Below are 21,583 nucleotides of genomic sequence, written 5' to 3' on the forward strand. Positions count from 1 at the left end.
CAGCAGCAGGTGGGGAGTCTGCTCTGAGAGGTCCCGAAGAGCAGCAGCAGTTTGGGGTCCTTAGAGCCACAGTCTCCTTTATAGTTAGCAAATGTCGAATTTGGTTTCACAGGGGTATGCTAAGCAGGCAGGTTCTAAATGGCTAAAAATATGCTTGTTGGGGCTACATTTAAAAGGACTGGGAATGTAAAAATTTGAGTTTGATGCTAGCAGGCTTCTGAGATAAAGGGTCTCAGCCTGCCATGTAGAAACAAAGTAGGCCAACATGAAGGCACGATCTTTGACTCCTAACCCATCGCTTATGATGAGAAGTCATATTGCTGTTCATATTGCTGCTCTGTATGAATTATCTATTTTTCTCTGGCTTCTCTTTAAAGATATTTTCTTTATCTTTTTGTTTCATCTTGTTTGTTTAGCCATTTGATTGTGATATGCTTAGCTTGCGATATTCTTTGTCTATATCTGGCTTGGGTTTCACCAAGCAATTGGTGATTTTAGTTGATGGGTGCATTTTTTTTGTTTTTACCAAATTTGGGTTGATTTTCCATTTTATGCCAAGTCTGTTTTACCCCATCTCTCACTCCTACTAGGACTCATTTACCCGTATGTTAAACCAGTTGAAATTGTTCCACACGTCTGCTGGGCTTTGTCCATCCTTCTGTAATCACTCTTTCTCTATTCTTCAGATTGGATAATTACTATTGAGCCATGTTCAAGTTCACTGACTATGTCTTATGTGATCTCCAATCTGTTGTTGAGCCCATCCAGTAAATTTTTCATGTCAGATGGTATTCTTTTCTTTTCTAGGATTTCCATTTGGTCCTTTTAAAAAAAAAATTGTTTCCATTACTATGCTGAGATTTTCATATATTTTACTCATTATGTCTACCGTTTCCTTGAAGTCCCGTGTCTTCATGTTGTCTGCTTCTATAAGCTACTTTTTTTCTGGATTATGAGTCACATTTTCCTGCTCCTTACAATTTTTTAAATGTACATTGGACATTATGGATGGCAAATTGTAGGACATTTGGTTTATGTTGCCTCTTTTATAGGCAGTTGGGTTTTGTTCTGTCATTTCCTCCTGATCTTTGAAGCTTGATTTATTCTTTGTTAGGGCTGGTCTGTTTCAATTCTGTCCCTATTCTTATGGCGTGGCCTTTCTGATGCCTTAACTGAATACCTGAAGTGTTAATGAGCCTTGTCATCTGGCTAGATAAGAACTCCCATGTCCCTAACGCCACCTGACCTTCGGTGTCTCTGGTCCTGCTCCCAGCCCCACAGCAGACACTTGCTGGTAGACAGTGTGGTGACTTGGCCTGGACATGCACAGGCCAGCCTTTGGTCTAGGATACATGCAGCATCTGGGCCACCCCTGTGTGCAGCCCCCCCTTTTTTTAGAGCCCTGTCTGCAAGTTCCAAACACCACGCTCCATCTCTTCAGCTCCTTGAGACTGCTGGCATGGCTTGGGCTCCTGCTTCCTGTGTAGGACCCAGAACCTGACCCTATCAGGAAGCCAGGACCTGGCCTGTTTCTATTCCCACAGGGATCACTGTCCTTCACTGTGTTGTTCATTGCTGCCCCACCCCCACCTGCCAAAAGTTCCCTTATATGTCTGTCCAGTCTTACTGTTTTTAATATCAGCAAGGCAACTCTATTACTCCCTCATGGATGAATGCAGAAGACATCTACGTGGTTTGAAAAATATTGTATTCTGTATTCAAATATTTATTGAATTTATTGAATATTTTCTCTGTAGAAAATATTATCCTCATTTGAAACCAAATCTTCCCACTCAATATTTTTTTTCTTTGAAAATTATTTCCCTTTGACAAAGTGTCCAAATCTTTTGCCCAATGTTAAAGTGGGTTATTTCTTCTTCTTCTTTATTTTTTTTTTTTGAGTTTTAAGAGTTCTTTATATATGCTTGATATATCCATTATGAAATATGTGATTTGTCAAATATTTTCCTCTAGTTAATGTTTTTTTTTTGTTGTTCTCTTACTAGTGTCTTTCACAGAGCAAAATATTTTAACTATCCTGTTGTCTAATGTATCAATTTTTTCTTTTATGGATCAAGATTCTGGTGTTTTATATATATTTTTTTTCTGCCTAATCCAATGTTAAAGCATTTTCTTATTTTTTGGTAGAAGTTTTATAGTGTTGTATTTTACATTTTGAGGTGATTTTTATATAAATTTTGTATGATGTTAGGTTTTTAGTTTTGAATATGGATGCCTAAGTTACTTATTACTGCATAACAAATTGCCCTGGACTTCTTAGCTAAACACAAAGCAACGTTTATTATTGCATAGTTTCTGTGGGCCAGGTATCTGGGAGCTACTTAAATGGCTAGTTGTGGCTCAGGGCATCTCATGAGATGGGTCTTGGCTGTGGCTAGTCACCCCAAGGCTCCACTGGGGATATCTGCTTTCCTGCTCAATCACAGGGCTGTTGGAAGGCCTCAGAAGATTCCTTCTAAGCTTTTACATGTGATGGCTGGTGGGCCTGGGTTCTTCACTATCTGAGCCTCTCCTTAGACTCCTTAAGTGTCCTTATCACTTGGGAGTAACATCCCATTTATGCGGCTGTTGTCTGTTTGCTGGAGGCAAGTCACTGAATCCAACCCACACTGAAGGGGAGACAAATTAAGCCCTACTCATTGAGAGGAAAAATATCAAAGTATTTGTGGACATGTTTTTAAATCCACTACAATGACTTGTTCTAGTACCTTTGTTGAAAAAATCGTCTTTTTTCCATTATCTTTTCATCTGTGCCAAAAATTAATTATGCATGGTTATGTAGGTTTATTTCTGTCATTCTATTTCATAGGTTATATAATTTTATAGCAAAAATATATACTAATCAAAATTTCATTAAATTTGAATGGTTGGAGATCAGAAGCTCCATTTCACTCATATAATTACACTGCATTCTTTTCCAGTGGCACAGATGTCTGGCCTCAGAGCCCTGCTGCTAATGACCATGATAGCCTATCTCAAGGCTTTGTGCACTGATAGCAGGGTGACTGCAGGGAACAACATGAATCAGAGATACAAGCAAACTTGTAGTTAGGACGGTAGGGTTGTAGACAATGTAGAGCAGTGCTCTATCTTTTCCTCTCTAAAGGGCTGGAACCCCAGGCTGGGAGCTCTGGAGCATGGCAAGTAGCTGGCTGGGACTGAAAGCATTAGGCATCTGGCTAGAATATAAAATCAAAGAGTAAGGGGGAAAAAAAGCAAAAGGAACCCAGATAAGCAAATCCTTCATCCTAGTGGGTTTAATATTACTTGATTTCTCAAACAAAAGCTATTTCTAAAAATTTAGTGTAAAAAAACTAGTGAATTGCACATGCTTTTCCCTTTGTATAATTGACATAATCCTATAAAAGCTAGTATATGAAAGTCGATAAAAGCTTATTTTTAAAAAAAAAAAAGAGTATGTTGCCCTAAACAATATTAAAGAGCAAATAAAAAAACTAAGAATATATTTGCAATGCTTATTATAAAAGAAGGATTAATGTTCTTATTACATAAATTACTTAGAAGAAAAGGTATATATACCAATAAAAAAGAAGGCATGACACAAACCTGCAGAGAATAGCAGCCAGAATACAAGTGACTAATAAACCAAGAAAATTAAACTTTTCTATTTATCAAATAAATAACAATTAAAACAACAATCTTTTGCCTGTTTAATTAACAAAGATGAAAATTACATAGTATGTAGTGCCAAATGGGGCCCTTTTCATCATATACCCTCATTATGAAAGTAATAATTGTTCTAACTATTTTGAAGGGTTATTCATCAGTCTGTTATAAGAGCTATAAAAAGCACTTGTACCCTTTAACTCACTAAAGAAAATCAGAAATCACCACAAAGGTGGGGGACAAATTCTAACCAATACAAGTATTTATTAACAAGTGAATGGCTAAATAATGCATGCTACCTTTAGGATTAAACACTGTGCTGACATTGAGAAGTATGTTTTCAAAGAATATTTACTATCTTGGGAAATGTACGTGACACATTAAGTGAAATAAGCAAAGCCTGAAAAACATATGTGTACACACACGCGCGCGCACACACCAGGCAATATGCAAATATCTCGAGGGTATATATCTCAAAACAACAGAAGTGACTTTGGTTTTCTCTCATTTAGTAGAATCATGGATAATTTTTATTTTCTTCGTATTTTTCCATAATGTGTACATTATGCTGGAGGAAGCATTATTTATCTTTATCATCATGACCAAACAGTTATTTTAAAGAATAATTTTCAAATGCAGCAAGAAGGTATATAATAAGTTAAGGAAATCCACAGTGAATCTTATTATAAAGTTATTATTTTTATTATATAATCTCATATATCAGTGTGGTTTTTTTTATATTTTTATGGTCAAAGTGTTATATATTTACCTTTTTTTTCTTAAACAGGGCATTTTTTTATACTTTTGTTGATAGAACCATTATATTTTTAAAAACTGCCTTAAAGTTTTCCAGTTTTAATAAGAGTGCTATTCTGAAATATTTATAATTTTTATTGGAAATATAAAACCCCTTCAGATGACTTACCTATCTATTTCATGTATACATTAGATCATACCTCAGGAGAACGATACCCATTCCAGCCTGACTTATAAGTACATCATTCATGAAGATTCTGCACCTACAATCAGCAGCAACAATGTCATCCAGGAAGAATTAGATACTTTTGAGTGGGCTTTGAAGAGCTGGTCTCAGTGTTCCAAACCCTGTGGCGGAGGTAACACATTCAAAGTAATTCACAGAAAGCCAGTTATCCTGCTTCTACCTTAAAGATTGCCTCTCATTGAGGCCACGGTCTGAGAAATACTAAACATAACAACTAAAACATAAGCACAAAGCATTTTTACTGAAGTCTCTGAATCTACAAAGGATGAGAATCCGTTTATCACAACCTTGAAATTCTCTTGTCTTTTTCCTCAGGTCTTCTATTCACATGGTGGCACGTTTAATGACTTCACTGTTCCCCAAATCCTCCCACATTCAGTGTCCTGTGGTTCTGGCCTTTCTTCTTCTCCACTTTTACTTTCCATACCAGCACATTTCTTTTTTATCAGTGTTACTAATGAAAGAGCTATTAGTTGTACCAAAGGGAGCAAGTGGTGTTTTAAATGCTCTATTAGTGTATCAGTCCTCAAAATGGCTCTGCGAGGTCAGCAGTATGATTGCCTATATTGTCCTGATTGGGAAACTGAGGACAGGGATGTCATTTGCCCAGACCCTAGTATACAGACCTGGGTGTTCCAGCTTATGGCTACGTTCTCAGTGCACTGGGCTGCCTTTCTGCCCTTTCTCCAGGAAGTCCATGAAGCATCCTCAGAGTTTTTCAGTTTCTCACTTCATCCATTCCTCTGGTTCTGAACAATAGATGCTCCAGAGCTGAGCAAGCCTAGACAGAATTTTCCCCAACAGGCAGGAGAAGGCAAAGGGCTGAGTACTGAGTAACCAAGAGCAAAAATATTAGAGTAAGGAAAGCCCATGTCAGCCATTTATTCTATAATTTAAAATTCAAGGATGCATTTGTAAAGAGGATTTTTTTTTGAAGTGGAGGGGCCATAAATGTTTTTAGTTAATTATTTAAAATGACACTTCATCCATTATAAAATGCTTGTTTAATTTGAATCTTCCCTTCTCTGCTGCCTCAGCATCTACCCAGTTACAAGGCTTGCCAGACACACATTTTTATAAATGTCTGCCACATCTATTCTTTCCTTATCGGCTTTCCTTCGTAATTTTGGAAGGGAGGATTATTGCAAAAGTCTTTTAATAGTCAATTAATTTGTTTTTTTTCTCTTTTTTTATTTTAAGGTAATCTTGAATGAATGGCTGAATGACCGAATGAGTAGAATTTATATTATTTTTCCAGTTTAAATCCTGTGGCCTCCTAATGTGTTGTCCTGAAGACACAGCATCGTTTATGTATTATTCCTGCTGAAAGTGCATAACCTGAATCTAATCATTAGGAGGCTACATTTTTATCATTAAATAAAACTAAATTGGGGGACATTTTTTAAAACAAGTGGCTTGTACCTCTCGAAAATATTCAAGAGGCTCAGAAACTATTCCTGCTTAATTCCCTGACACGCATAATCCATGATCAGAAAAACATTGCTATAGAGAACATGTTAGGGGCAACTGGCAAATTTTGAATATGGTCTATATATTAGATAAGAGTATTCTATCTGTTAAATATTCTGATTTTAAAAATTATGTAATAGATGTGCTTGTTATGGGCAGTATGCTGAAGTAGTTAGAAGTGAAGGGTCAGGATGCCAGCAACTTACTCTCAAATAGTTCAGCAACATTTTACATATATTATATATATTGCATATTATAAATAACCTATTACATATGTAAAAAAATATATGTATGTACCTCAAATATAGTGTCGTGTAATACAAGGTTAATCCAGACTCAAGGCATGCGGATGTTCATTGTGCTTTCCTTGCAACGTTTTTGTAGGTTTGAAAGTTTTTTAAAAATTTGCTTCCCTTTCTCCCAGTACTGTTTAAATTTCAAGATTCTGATCAAGAAGTGCAGCTCTTGTGTGCAGTCCCTGCCCCTCCTCCAGCTAAGTTGAGACCCTCCCCTCTGTGCCCCTCTGGTGCCCTCTACAGTAAATTATTTACATAACTCTCTAAAAGCCTGCATCCTGGGTATCGTCACAATGGTTGTCAAACCTGTCCCTCACACTGGACAGTGTGTGCTCGGGGTCTAGTTCATTCGCACATTCACAGCTGCTGTTTAATCATTTGTAATCTTTATTAAACGTAGGCCCTGAAAAGTTGAGAGTTTTGTTTATGTAATTGACTTCTGGACCTCCCGCATCCACAACAGTGCCTGCCCCCCCCACCCCATGTCATCAGTCAATATTTGTTGAATGAGTGAATGACCAAATATGTAACAGAATGAATAAGTGAGTAAATCCAAAGAAATGTGTTTCCTTTCCTAGGTTTCCAGTACACTAAATACGGATGCCGTAGGAAGAGTGATAATAAAATGGTTCACCGCAGCTTCTGTGAGGTCAACAAGAAGCCAAAACCTATTAGAAGAATGTGCAACATTCAAGAGTGTACACATCCACTGTAAGCAGTTATTTTAACTATCATGTCCTGAGGACAACATGAAAGGGATTTAAATGTCCTTAGTTGTTTTCCATTTTAATTTTATTTTTAGCCAAAGCTAATAAACATACCCGGTTTAAATAATCAGATCATTTCACAGGAATTGTATAAAGCTGTGGTTCTCTTGCCTTTTACCATTTCCCTGCTCCTCAAAAACAGCCATATTCCAGCTAGGTTGCTTCTTTGATATTTGGTAACTCCTCGTTTCCAACTTTCTAAGTAAAATGTTTTTATAGCGACTTGACTTTGGGGTGTGGGGAGGTTTTGCATATTATGTATACTGATTTTCCAATGTGGAAAGTGAAGACTTTAGCATTCTTTTAAAATCCTTCCCCCCCCAAAAAAAATAAAATAAAAAAATTAAAAATAAAATAAAATAAAATAAAATCCTTCCCCAAATGCATACCCACAGCCCAGACTTCTCTCTTCCTCGGCATTTCCAATATTGTTATAACCTGCCTTTTATTGATGTTGATGTTCAGTTTCTCTTGACAACTTCTGTCTCTCCTAACAGGTGAGTCGCTTAGCTGCTCTTCTTTCCTTGTGAAACTTTGTTCCTCCTAGAATTCATGAATGCCTTGATTTTTATGCTTTATTTTCTACTACTTTTCATTATTCCATCCCCAAACTGTCTTTCATGAGTATCAATCTCTTATAAATACTAAAAACTCAAATATCCTGTCACTTGCAGCTTCTTCGAGATCTCTCTCAGAGAGCTCAGTGTCTTCCAGCTCTGCCCTGGACTTCTGTCCATTCGGGGTTTCTTTTCCTCTACCTGAATCTTCCTACTGCCTCTCTTTTACACCACATCTCCTGGTTCCTGAATTTCTTGTCTTCTTTTCATGTATTCATTTGTTCTGGTAGATCATGTCTTCCAGTAGCTTTCTGAAAAATGTATATACAAAGTGAAAATTTTTGTGTAAAAAAAATTCTCATATACCTACGAAAAGTAGCTAAGAGATTAAACTATAAGGGTATATAGGTAACCTTCTACTCTCACTCTTAATCATTTGGATACAAACACATATAACTGCAAACTATAGTGTTTATTCTTTCAGAATTTTGAAGCCATTGTTCCATTGTTTTCTAGATTCCCATGTTGCTGTTGAAAAGTAATTTGCTCTCCTGGTTCTCAGTGCTTTCTATTTTTGTTTGTCATTCAAAGTTTGTAGGAACTTCTTTTTGTTCCCAATGTCCTGAAATTTCACAGTGATGGAACTGCCTTGATGCTCTACTTTTCTCATCCATCCTCCTAAGTACTCAAAGACTTTTTGAAGCACAAAACCAGTATCTTTCATCGCTGGGACATTTTCTGGGTTTTGTTTTTGTTTTTGTTTTGAAAAATTTCTCCTATATTTTTCAATGTGCTTTCTTTCTGAGATATTTGTAGTTAGGATTCCTAAACAGATCTAATTTACTTTTCTTTTCTCATCTACTGTTTATTGTTCTACTGGCTGAAATGCTAATTTTTACAACCATGTTATTAATATCTAAGAGCACTTTAATATTCAAGCGCTCTGTTTTGTTCATCACATGTTCCTTCCTTTAAGACATTTGATGCTTATTTCACAGACGTAATATTTTCTTTTATCTCAAAGATTATTTTATTTTATTTTATTTTATTTTATTTTATTTTATTTTTCAAAGATTATTTTATAATAGCAAAGATTATTTTCTTTTTCAGGCATTATTTCTTTTGAGTTCTTTTCTTCTGTTTCTTTTTTTCTGCCTCCATCATTTGTGTTCGAGGCTTTCTTTCTTTCTTTTTTTTTTTTTTTTTAAAAAAAGATTTATTTATTCATTCATGATAGACAGAGAGAGAGAGAGAGGCAGAAGACACAGGCAGAGGGAGAAGCAGGCTCCATGCCGGGAGCCCGACGCGGGACTCGATCCTGAGACTCCAGGATCGGGCCCTGGGCCAAAGGCAGGTGCTAAACCACTGAGCCCCCCAGGGCTTTCTGTCTGCTGATTATTGGCCGTTCATGCGTACATAAGAATGCAGTGTTAAAAAGGCTGCTTGGAAGCCTGCTTCAGCTTCATGGTCAAGATTTGCTTGCTGGTGGGCTTCACTGTAGGAAGAGCTGGCTGGGCTGTTTTATTGAAGACCCTTAATGTATATTTAGGGCTTTTCTCATGAAATGATCAGGTTCCAAAGAGCAGAATCAATCTCCTGCCTAGGGAGCATAAGCCCATTTAATAGCTGTTCTAGACGTTTGTATATGTACAGGTAACTAGGGTCATCTCACTGTTCCTTATGTGGATTCTTACAGAATCGCCTGCCTTCACTCTTTCTCTGTTGTCTCTTGACTATGTCTGTGTCCACAAGCTAAAGGTCTGGTTTACCTTCTGCGCAGGTCAAATCATCTGCTGGGCTAGAGGAGGGGCAATCAGCCGGTGGGGGGTGAGGATCAGGAAGTGGAACTGTTTCCAAACAGACTCTTCCTCAGTCCTGTGTTTTCGGTTCTACCTTCCCCCAGCTTCACAGTGTTCCCTTTCACTGGCGGCCACCATCCAGCACGTTTCTCAAGTTATGCCTCCAAGTTAGTTTGCCTGCCAGCTTCCACTGCTGAGTTAAACTTCATCCTTCTTAGGTCGGCTGAGCTGGTAGCCATATGTCCCACCACTTTCTAGGTTCCAAAATTATCTTTTGGTGCCTTCTATCCTTTTTTTTTTTTTTTTTTTTTTTACCTTTGTGGGTTTATGCCATTTTTCTCCCTCGTTGTCATCCTAAGAATTTCAGGAGGGAATAATCTAGGACTATGAAATGTATACTTCTCATGTAATATCTGGGAATATCTAGGACTATGAAATGTATACTTCTCATGTAATATCTGTCTTCAAATATCTGTCTTCAACTTTTAGTTACCACAGTACATTCTGTTGCAAGTTTGACAAGCTAAAGCCATTCCAAACTGGGAATACCAAAGACTATCAAGGTTTTAGCATGATTGTATTTTTGTGCCCTATATATGTGAAAAGAAAAAAAAATGGAGAGGGAAAGTTACTCTGGATAGGATAAAGAGTACGCCTCAATTACATTCTGACAGATCAATGAACCAGATGGAATCACTGGTGACGGCCTTTTGGGACCTGGTAGCCCCACGTCACGGAGACCTGTTCATAATAATGCATCTGCGGCTGATTTGGAGAGTGCTGGGGCATTGATGACACAGAATTTGGGAATGTCCTATGGGAGATCTTTTTGAAAATATCTTTTTAGAAATCTCTCTATTAGGTGCACTCAAGTGCTGCTGGATGCACACTACCTTTACCTTTTTGTCGGGCCAAATAAAAGTCCATATGAAGAACTGAATTTTCCAAACAGGGCAGATATGTCAGGCAGCCTTTTCCACAGCAACTGTAGAAATTAAACAGTCGTCTCAGTTAGAATGCTAAAATGTCAGTCAACTCAGGATTTCTTGAAAAAGCAGCAGCAGCCAGATCAGTTTGTCTCAGCAAGCCTCATATGGATTTGCCTTTTTAAGTTTCCACCCAGGAGGCAATTTGGCTGAGAGCAAGTTGGCATATTTCTGAAAACTGCCATCATGCCTGCAGCTAACCCGGCAACCTTAGGATGAGTTTCAGAAACCCTCTGTCTATGATTGTTTAGAAAAAGAGGTTTCCCAGTCACAGGGAGGCAGAGAAATACCACGGCATTAAAAGCATAAGTATTGGGCCTCTTACTGTTAGAAAATTCTCAGACTTTTGCCTCGTCCGATGCACAGAAAGCAGGAAAGGCTGGGCGGCGAGCAGGAGTGCGCAGCACAGCCACTAACCGCTCCAATCCTCACCCCTGCTGCAGCTGGGTGGCCGAGGCCTGGGAGCACTGCACCAGGACCTGCGGGAGCTCCGGCTACCAGCTCCGCACCGTGCGCTGCCTTCAGCCGCTCCTGGACGGCGCCAACCGCTCCGTGCACAGCAAGTACTGCTCGGGCGAGCGGCCGGACCACCGCCGGGCCTGCAACCGAGTGCCCTGCCCCTCCCAGTGGAAAGCGGGGCCCTGGAGTGAGGTGGGCCAGGTCCCTGCGTGCCTGGGTTCGGTGTGTGTGTCTGCACGCGCACGTTAGCACATGCAGCCTGTTTTCATTGGGCTCCAGGATCGGGTGGGCATGGTGCGAGTGGAGAACCTGCCACGCGCTTTGCCATCATCAAGCAGCTGGAGGTGCCAGGAAAGAAAATGATTTTAAAACAGTGCTTGCATTTAAGATGAGTCGGTAGGGGCAAACCATGTCTGGAGGTTTTGTGACACGGAGGAATCTGAAGGTGACTGATCTTCTGTTTAATATCTTTGTTGACGTCACCTTTCCTACCAGATGGATCCCAAATGCCTGACAGTGAGTGCGAGCCCTGCCCCATTTGGCACCACACTAACTGTTCTTCTCCTTCTTCTCCTCCCCTTCCTCCTCCTCTTCCTTTTTTTTCCTTCAAGTATAATTGACATAACATTTACACCAGTTTCAGGTGTACAATGTCATGATTCACTATTGCAAACGTTCACCACAGTCAGTCCCATGCTCACTTCTTTTGCTCTTTTGCTCTTTATTCCAACTCTGTCTTCGAGTTTGAGAAACTCCTTACTCTTCCAAAAGGGCTATGCTCATTGGAGTCTACCCCCTTTCAGCTGATGGCCCTCCCTCCCCCCCCCTCCTGTCTCACCACCCCTTCCTCCTTATCCACTCCTGGCTCATTTCCAGAGTCCACCTTCCAGGGCTGCCTTTCTCACAGTCCTTCCTCTACATTCCAGAACCAAAGAGGCCTACCTCTAGCGTGCCCCTCATGATGTAATAGTGTGACTTTTGTCTTGGAGTCCATGCTTGCCACTGGTCCTCACATTTCTCAAGGACTGTGCATTGCTTCCCCACTCCACAGCCAGTACCTGTCCAGTCCATGGTGTTGGCTTGCTGACTCAAGCTTGTGTTGCCTGAATTAATCCCACATCTTTGGCATTTCTAAAGATTCAAAATGAGGAATCATGAAACCATAGGAGAAGAACTTAGAGGTGGAAAGGACATCAAAAAAGCAGATAGAGAATAAAGGAAGACGTGGAGGGCAGGCCCAGGGAGGAAGGAACAGGCAAGTGAAGGTCACCTTCATGGGACCAGAAAGATAACTCCTATCTCTCCTCTTTAGAGTCCTGAATGAAGGCCCCTCCCCCATAGCTCCTGTCTGGAACAATAGCTTAAGATGTTCTTGGATTTAATTTTAGAGCAGTTAGCCCCTTCATTAAAGAAATTAATTTATGGGAATAAAATAAAAGTAGTTCCAAAGAAGTTGAATTAACCAAGGTAGCCTGTCAGTAAATTCTGCCATCAGTGAAGAAGGTGAAAGAACGGGAAATGCTTACTGTCTGCCGGGCACAGTTGCTTTACATACATCACCTCCTTTCCCATAGTCCCACACTAATCCTGAAGCAGGTGTTACCCTCAGGCTTCAGAGAAGCAGCAGCGTATCCAGGCTGGTCACTTATGAGGTCAGGCTGTCAACTCATGATAGCCTGTCTGCAAAAGAACACAGAGAATGGACTCCAGAGCTGTGCATGCGTGTGTGCATGGGTGTGTGCATAGAGAAAGGGAGGGAGGTGACCCTGGTGGAACAAACCTCTCTGATCGCAGCTTTCGTTTCTCTAGTGTTCCGTCACCTGTGGGGAGGGCACGGAGGTGAGGCAGGTCCTCTGCAGAGCGGGAGACCACTGCGCCGGGGAAAAGCCAGAAGCCGTCAGACCTTGTCAGCTGCCTGCCTGCAATGGTAGGTGTGACACCCATTGGTTTCATTGCTCTGACAATAGTTTTTAAGCCTCAACAAGTGGAATTTCTGGACAAACTCTGGAATTTGTTTGCTTATCAAAAAGTAACCTAAGGAAGAGCGCCTGCCTTTGCCTCGGGTCATGACCCCCGAGTGCTGGGATCTGTTTCCCTCCGCCCGCCCCTGCTGCCCCGTCTGCTGTCTGTCCTCTCTCTCTTTCCCCCCGTTCATCTGCTTTCCCCCCCTTCCCCACCTCACCCCACTTCTGTCATCACAGGCTTCCTCTTAAAGGCCAGTTACCTGCCCGATGACGGTGGTGGGTGCTGCTGTCACACTAGTGAGACTTGGAACTAAAGAGGTGGCCTTTTCATCGGCCTGCAGCCTAAGAAGCCATTGATTAAATATTGACACCTGCTGAGTTGTACTTTCTTTTCTTCAAGGAAATTGTCAAGGCACTATTTTATAAAAAAAAATTTACGATTATATTTGTTTATTTATTCATGAGACACACAGAGGCAGAGACACAGGCAGAGGAAGAAGCAGGTTCCATGCATGAAGCCGGATGCAGGACTCAGTCCCAGGGCCCCGGGGTCATGACCTGAGCCGAAGGCAGATGCTCAACCACTGAGCCACCCAGGCATCCCCAAAAGCTTTTTATTTTTTTTTCTTGAAGAAATTTCAGGTCAAGTCCATTTATTTACTTATTTATTCATTCATTCATGAGAGACCCACAGAGACAGAGAGAGAGAGAGAGAATGAGAGGCAGAGACACAGGCAGAGGGAGAAGCAGGCTCCTTGCTGGGAGCCCAACGTGGGACTTGATCCTGGGTCTCTAGGATCACGCCCTGGGCTGCAGGCTGCGCTGAACCACTGGGCCACCCGGGCTGCCCCAGGTCAAGTCCTTTAAACTTAAATTATTTCGTTTTAAATTTCCATTTGAAATGTGTGGCAGCAAGAACAAGCACGGCCATGAGGGGGAGACAGAGGACTTTGATATTTAATCATTTTCTCTGGAAAATATAATTGAAAATTTCAAACAGGAGACAAAGCAAACAGAACAAACTTCACCCAGTTAGAAGCTGTAAGATTTACTGTCGCCATGATATTTTATTTTTATGTATTACTGCCAAGAGGCTGAAAACTTTGCGAAGTAAACTTGATTCTTAATGGTTGGTAGAGCTACGTATTTCTGCAAATATGCCCAATTGTCAGCAGGAATTGCTTCTTTTTCTTTAGCTAACAGAAATTATTTTAAATTGTAAAACAGGGATCCCTGGGTGGCGCAGCGGTTTGGCGCCTGCCTTTGGCCCAGGGCGCGATCCTGGAGACCCGGGATCGGATCCCACGTCGGGCTCCCGGTGCATGGAGCCTGCTTCTCCCTCTGCCTATGTCTCTGCCTCTCTGTGTGTGTGTGTGTGTGTGTGTGTGTGTGTGTGTGTGTGACTATCATAAATTAAAAATAAATAAATAAATAAATAAATAAATAAATAAATAAATAAATTGTAAAACAGAGGTGCAAATGAGATGGTGTTAGGGATTCCACAGTTTAGCTGCTGTCTTGCTCTGAGATCCAGGCCCAACAGCCAATTCTTGGAGGTCGTAAAAGGCCACATGTTTCTATCACACATTTCAAGTAATAATTCCCATCAGTCTCAAACTACGATTAAAATGAAATGACTTTTTGAGACCATGTGTAAAACTGTTTTCCTGAACTTCTTAAAATGATTTGGGCATGGAACAAGAAGGCTGAAAAGTTTCCTTAATCTTAACGATTGAATTTCTCATGTGTATTCTTCCCCTAAGCCCCATTTTGATTGTACTATTTCATTGTTGCTGTTAAGCTCTTCCCATTTATCCTGGGATGAATTACCATAAAGTGAATGTATTCCTTTGCTCTTACCTGTTTTTTCCTAAGACTATCTCGTCCTTTTCCTCCTCTATCCAGAAACATATTCTGGCCCTAACTAGACCCATGTTGTGAACCAGTCCTTGCGATGCTGAGGTGCTCACACAGAGGGGAGTCTCATATGTGGACCCCTTCTTTAATACAGAGAGAATAGGTCATGTTTTGAACTGGGCCGCAGAAGGGGGAGTGGAGGGGGCGGGGTGAGGGGTCAGAGGGAAAAGAGTACAGGGTCAAATAAAGTCCTCTCATCCCAGGGCCTAGAGCCTGAAACATACAGGAAGAAGAAATTAATTTTCTTATTTTAAGATACAGGCATAGAAAAAGTAATTCAGAAATAATAAGTATATTTGAGGGGAAACCCATTAATGTGACACGCAGGCATTCACAACATAATTAGATGATTACCTTAGTTAATATAAAATATGCAGAGATGTCATACTATCTAGTATATCTGTAAGTGTCGGGCAAACACAGATCACTCCACAATTTGGGAAGGGGGCATGGTATTATAACTCTAGTAGGTAGTTTTATAATTTGTAATTGGTAACAAATATAGTAATTTTATCTCAGTCTTGCCAACTGACTGTCCTTTTTTTTCAAACTTTAGAAAAAAAGATTTTTTAATTTCTTTAGGAATTTATATAGAGGTTCCTTATCTAGCAATAGAGCATGACCCAATAATACATTGTAATTTTGAGTGATTATAGTATATAAATGCCACAACTTACAATGCTCCGTGTTTATGAATCAGACATAGAATCCATATTTCTTTGTTGCACCATGTTTGTGGGCTCTGCAGAGGATGTGCCCTAAAATGGCTGAAAATAAGTACAAACTAACTTGTCCATGGGCTCAACATTTGGATTTTTTGAAATTTAATTCTTATAATGTGTACTCAAAATAAATTTAAAATCCTAAAAGGAGTGTACACACACATGTATCAAGTGTTTTATGAGTGTCAGGTTAGTACTCTGTAAACAGAAAGTGTTATCAATTCAGTAAAATTAAATTTAAAAACTATGAATGATTCAAAAGAAAGTTGGCACATTCTACCCAAATTTATGCTTTCAAATAATAAATAGCCTGAGAATATTTGGTAGTAAAAATGTAATTATTGCATTGACTTTGGTCAACGGTCTTTTTTTTTTTTTCTCCACATTTTTAAGATTTAATTTGTTCCATTAGGTACTTAGAATTTATTTTGATTTTTATTTATGTATTTTTTTCAAAGAGTTATTTACTTATTTTGGAGAGAGTGGGCAAGCAAAGGGGAGGGGCCAAAGGAGAGGGAGAGAATCTCAAGCAGATTCCCCACTGGGCATGGATCTTGACCCAGAGTTCCATCTCAGGACTGTGAGATCATGACCTGAGCCAAAAATCAAGAGTCAGATGCTTAACCAGCTGAGCCCTGAACTAGCTAGGCATGCTAGTATTTATTTTGATTTTAAATTTAAATTTAATGTAGAAGCTAATCTACTAGAAAGCCAGAAATACCATAAAAAATAATAGCAACAACAACAACAACAAAAGAAACAGATGTCCCTTTATATCCTAAAAAAGTATTTGTGGCAAAATGAATCCTATTTTCTCATTCTAAAATCAGATACAAAAAATAAATAAAATAAAATAAAATAAAATAAAATAAAATAAAATAAAATAAAATCAGATACATGTTCCTACTTGGAAGAGAAAAGTACCCTCAATCTGCAGACTTTTGATGGAGACATTAAAAATAGTGGTCAACCTTAGTGCTTTTCACAGAAAAAACTACTTATTTCAGTGAACTTATCCAAAAGTTCCTTTTTTTTTTTAATTGAGGTATAATTAACATTTAACATTATATTAGTTTCAGGTGTACAATATAATTATTTTATATTTTTATATATTGCAAAATGATCATAACTATAAGTCTAGTTAATGTCTATCACTATGTATAGTTATAAAATTATTTTTCTTGCCATGAGAACTTTTAAGATTTATCCTCTGAGCAGTTTTTAAATGTGCGATACAGTATTATGACCTGTAGTCACCATGTATACATTTCATGATCATGACATTTATTTTATAACTGGAAATTGCTACCTTTTGACCCCCTTCACCCATTTCACCCACTTCCCAAACCCCACCCCTGGCAACCACCAATCTGTTTGCTGTATCAATGAGCTTTTTTTTTTTTCTTTTAGATTCCACACACAAGTGGAATCATGCAGTGTTTGTCTCTCTCTGTCTGGCTTATTTCATTTAACATAATATCCTGAAGATCTGTCCGTGTTGTAAATGGAAAGATTTCATTCATTTTTATATCTGAATAATATTCCACTGTATATATAAATATATATATATATATATATATATATATATATATATATTTCACAATTCTTTATCCATTCATCCATTGCTGGACAGTTAAGTTTTTTCCATATCTTGGCTATTATAAATAATGCTGCAGTGACCATGGGGGTGCATATATCTTTTTGAATTAGTGTTTTCATTTTCTTCAAATAAATACCTTTTTGGGGAATTACTGGATAATATGGTTGTTATCTCTTTAATTTCTTTAGGAATATCCACACTGTTGTCAGTTTACAGTCTCACCACTAACATTCATATTTTTAATGCTCTTTTGGACAATTCCAATTAATATCAGATTTTACTTAAATTTTTTTATATTCCTACACAATTTTAATTTCTTCCTCTTATTTGCTGCTTAGATGTATGTGTTGGTTTTTTTTTTTTTTGTATACTGTTTATTGGAGTTCGATTTACCAACATATAGCATAACACCCAGTGCTCATCCTGTCAAGTGCCCCTCTCAATGCCCATCATCCAGTCACCCCGTCCTCCCACCCACCTCCCCTTCCACTACCCCTTGTTCATTTCCCAGAGTTAGGAGTCTCTCATGTTCTGTCTCCCTCTCTGATATTTCCTACTCATTTTCTCTCCTTTCCCCTTTATTCCCTTTCACTATTTTTTATATTCCCCAAATGAATGAGACCATATAATGTTTGTCCTTCTCCGATTGACTTACTTCACTCAGCATAATACCCTCCAGTTCCATCCACGTTGAAGCAAATGGTGGGTATTTGTCGTTTCTAATGGCTGAGTAATATCCCATTGTATACATGAACCACATCTTCTTTATCCATTCATCTTTCGATGGACACGGAGGCCCCTTCCACAGTTTGGCTACTGTGGACATTGCTGCTATAAACATCGGGGTGCAGGTGTCCTGCTGTTTCACTGCATCTTATCTTTGGGGTAAATCCCCAGCAGTGCAATTGCTGGGTCGTAGGGCAGGTCTATTTTTAAATCTTTGAGGAACCTCCACACAGTTTTCCAGAGTGGCTGCACCAGTTCACATTCCCACCAACAGTGCAAGAGGGTTCCCCTTTCTCCACATCCTCTCCAACATTGGTTGTCTCCTGTCTTGTTAATTTTCCCCATTCTCACTGGTGTGAGGTGGTATCTCATTGTGGTTTTGATTTGTATTTCCCTGATGGCAAGTGATGCGGAGCATTTTCTCATGTGCATGTTGGCCATGTCTATGTCTTCTTCCGCTGTGAAATTTCTGTTTATGACTTTTGCCCATTTCATGATTGGATTGTTTGTTTCTTTGCTGTTGAGTTTAATAAGTTCCTTATACATCTTGGATACTAGCCCTTTATCTGATACGTCATTTGCAAATATCTTCTCCTATGCTGTAGGTTGTCTTTTAGTTTTGTTGACTGTTTCTCTTGCTGTGCAGAAGCTTCTTATCTTGACTAAGTCCCTAGATTTATGTGTTATTGTGTCTTTTTTAAATTTTTGCAGATGAGCCATGTTTGGGAGACAAGTCTATATTCTGTCAAATGGAGGTGCTCGCGCGGTACTGCTCCATACCAGGTTATAACAAGTTATGTTGTGAGTCGTGTAGCAAGCGCAGTAGCACCCTGCCACCACCATACCTTCCAGAAGCTGCTGAAACTCATCGTGATGCTATCTTTAACCCTAGCGACCTCCATGGATCTCTAGTGATGCCTACATCTCTGGTTCCTTACCAGTCAGAGCCCCCTGCTGAGAGGAAGAAATCTTTGGGTAGGATCTCTTCAGTGGGAGGCCCAGATGCATTCACTGCTTCCAGACCAAACAGTAAACCTGATGGTGCTAACTTCCCCCAGAGGAGAGCTCTGCAAGCAGGAAGTAAAACTCTGAGACTGGTCTCCCCAGCCACCAAGAGCGGCCCCCTCAACTCATCTTCAGAACCGGCTGCTGCCCGCCTCCTGGCTGTCAGTGATTCAATAGGTGCTTCTTCTCAGGCAAGAACCTCAAAGAAAGATGAAAGAATTATTGACGAGAGACATCCAATAAGATCATCCACTTTGGAAAGATGAGAAAATGAACCTCAAAGGTTAGAAGTCAGAGGAAAACCTGGACAAGCTCCCTCTCCCCATGGTGCATACAGCTTGTTTAAAGTGTAAATCCCCATAAACCGTCAACTCATTTTGTCTGTACGTGTAAGAACAAAAAGTGCTGGTTCACTTTCTCGTTGCTTTCATCCTCCTTTTGTTCTGCATCGACTCGTTTACCAGAATTCATCGAAAGGAAGCACCAAAGATTGTTAATAGGAGGAAAATAAGTTGCCAAGCCTGTTGGTCACTCTCTAGTGCAGCAAAGGGACTGGAACCAATTATGTATATCAGCTGATTTCTTATTTTTCAAAAGTCACACTAAAAATAAGAAAAGAGGTGCTGACAGTTTACACTTTAACAAAATATTTTGGAAATGGAGCAAAAAATTCTTAGACTTGTATTCCTATTTATCTATATTAGAAGTATTGTATGAGCGAATTTGCAGCTGTTGTGTAAATATTGTATATTGCAGAAATCAGTATTATTTTAAGAGATGTGTTCTCACATGGTTGTTTACTATATTACATTTCTGGATGTTCTAGGTGCCTGTTGTCGAGTGTTGCCTTATTTGATATTCTGTGGGTTGATTTTCAAAGCAGAATATAATGAATAAGAAGTTAGACCTATAGCTACTGACAGTGCAAAGGGTTTTGTTGTGTGGTTTTGTTTAATCAACAACGGGATACCTAAATTACAGAAAAAGAAAAATCACATGTGCTGCAAAGATCAGCTAACCTATTACCTTCCGTGTTTTAAATAAAAAGCAATAGGATTGATGTTGTAGTCTACTCATGGTTCCAGAAACAGAGACTAGTAAGTTAGCCTGTGTAAAACAAAATTAAAACCCTCTTACCAGGACCTCAGTAGGCACCAATGAAGTGGCCTATGTTCTTGTGTTGATTTTTCTTTTCCCTTTGTTGACATATTCAGATGGTTATACTCAATGTACTGTAATAATAACAAAAGAAAATGTTTTGAGATAATTTGCTTGTATGTTGGTAGCTGAGAAAAGCATCATTGAATTAGAATTGACACCCAGGTATAGTAGTCCTTTGGGGCTTTGGAAGAAGATGCAAGAAAGTATTTGTCAATGGTTGCAATATTTATTTTCTGCATGGTCCATATTCAAATGTTCGCAACTGCAATGCATCTGACTGCAATAGTGTGCTAGTAATTTATGTCAGTGGTCACCTTGCTCACAGTGAAGCCAGAAATGCTCTCTCCAGGGAGTAGATGTAAAGTACTTGTATATAGAATTCAGAACTGAAGATATTTATTAAAAGTTGATTTTTTTTTCTTGATAGTATTTTTATGTACTAAATATTTACGCTAATATCAATGACATATTTTGGTAAACTAGAGAGACATAATTAGAAAGGCACATTTTTGTGTGTGGTGGAGAAATTTAAACAACAGCCAAATCAAAGAACTGAAATTAAACAAATTTGATGTCATGCAAATGTTTTGCCTTTTTAAAGTAATTGATACAAAGTTAACGATTTGTTCCCTTGTGATGAAACATAAAACAGTATAGACTCAGATAGCTGTTTAATGAAATAGTGAATTAGAAACATTTTTTTAAGTTTATGCAAGAGATAAATACTTAAGAGAAAAAAAAGAAAGTGTTGTGAGCATAATGTTTTTGAGGTCAGTTCCTGAACTGTCTAAAACTATATTATGCAAACAATAGAGATGTTAACCTCTCCAAGCACAGAATGTGCAAGGACTTTTGCCTTTTAACCATGGTAAACTCACAGCTTCACCTATTGACTCTATACCTCTAAAGAATCGCTGCTACTTTGTGCAAGACTTTTAAAGTTTAAATGAATTAGGTGAATTCCAGATAGTAAAACAATCTCTGAGCCTCAAGTAGAAGTCATTTTTTTTTTCCTCAAAGTTACCCCAGTATGAAACTCTCTCTAGTTTCCTTGCATATGTATGCATCTGGTCTACAGGAGAATGCAGAGAAAGATGATCACACACATACACCTCCCATAACGATGTACATATTTGTTACACTTCTGATCTTTGAGCTTCCTTTTCTACTAAGCTAAAAATAACGTTTTATCAAAGTGTACACTACTGATGCTGTTTGTTGTATTGGGAACACGTAGCAATAAAAATGTTAACAAAATATAGACCTGGCTCTATCTAGATTTTATCATCAGATTCATCACTGATTAATGGAAACTTTTCTTTCCTCCTTCAAAGTTGAAATAGTGTCATATTCATTAGCTACTTGGAATTTCTCTGACGAGGCTCAAATAAAGTGATAGTGTCTCCTATCCTCACACCAGGATGTATCATATTTGTTTTAAGTAAGAAAAAGAGAGACTATGCATGGTGGCTTTTTGCTTAAATCCATCCCACAGAACCATGA

The 21,583-nt window shown here is 39.0% G+C and overlaps 1 protein-coding gene across 2 annotated transcripts in view; it reads left to right on the top strand.

The window, feature by feature from the left end:
* Window positions 1–21,341, top strand: part of ADAMTS3 (ADAM metallopeptidase with thrombospondin type 1 motif 3) — a 256,185-nt gene extending 234,844 nt beyond the window's left edge. For both annotated transcript variants that reach the window (XM_025985092.2, XM_072748803.1), the window contains exons 18-22: window positions 4,598–4,763; window positions 6,996–7,128; window positions 10,970–11,177; window positions 12,795–12,912; window positions 18,626–21,341. In XM_025985092.2, the coding sequence (XP_025840877.1) occupies window positions 4,598–4,763; window positions 6,996–7,128; window positions 10,970–11,177; window positions 12,795–12,912; window positions 18,626–19,185 (1,185 nt within the window). In that variant the 3' untranslated portion in view covers window positions 19,186–21,341. The remainder of the gene's footprint in view (window positions 1–4,597; window positions 4,764–6,995; window positions 7,129–10,969; window positions 11,178–12,794; window positions 12,913–18,625) is intronic.
* The last annotated feature ends 242 nt before the right edge of the window (window positions 21,342–21,583 follow it).

This window comes from Vulpes vulpes, chromosome 2, assembly GCF_048418805.1.
Source record: "Vulpes vulpes isolate BD-2025 chromosome 2, VulVul3, whole genome shotgun sequence".
NCBI lineage: Eukaryota > Metazoa > Chordata > Mammalia > Carnivora > Canidae > Vulpes > Vulpes vulpes.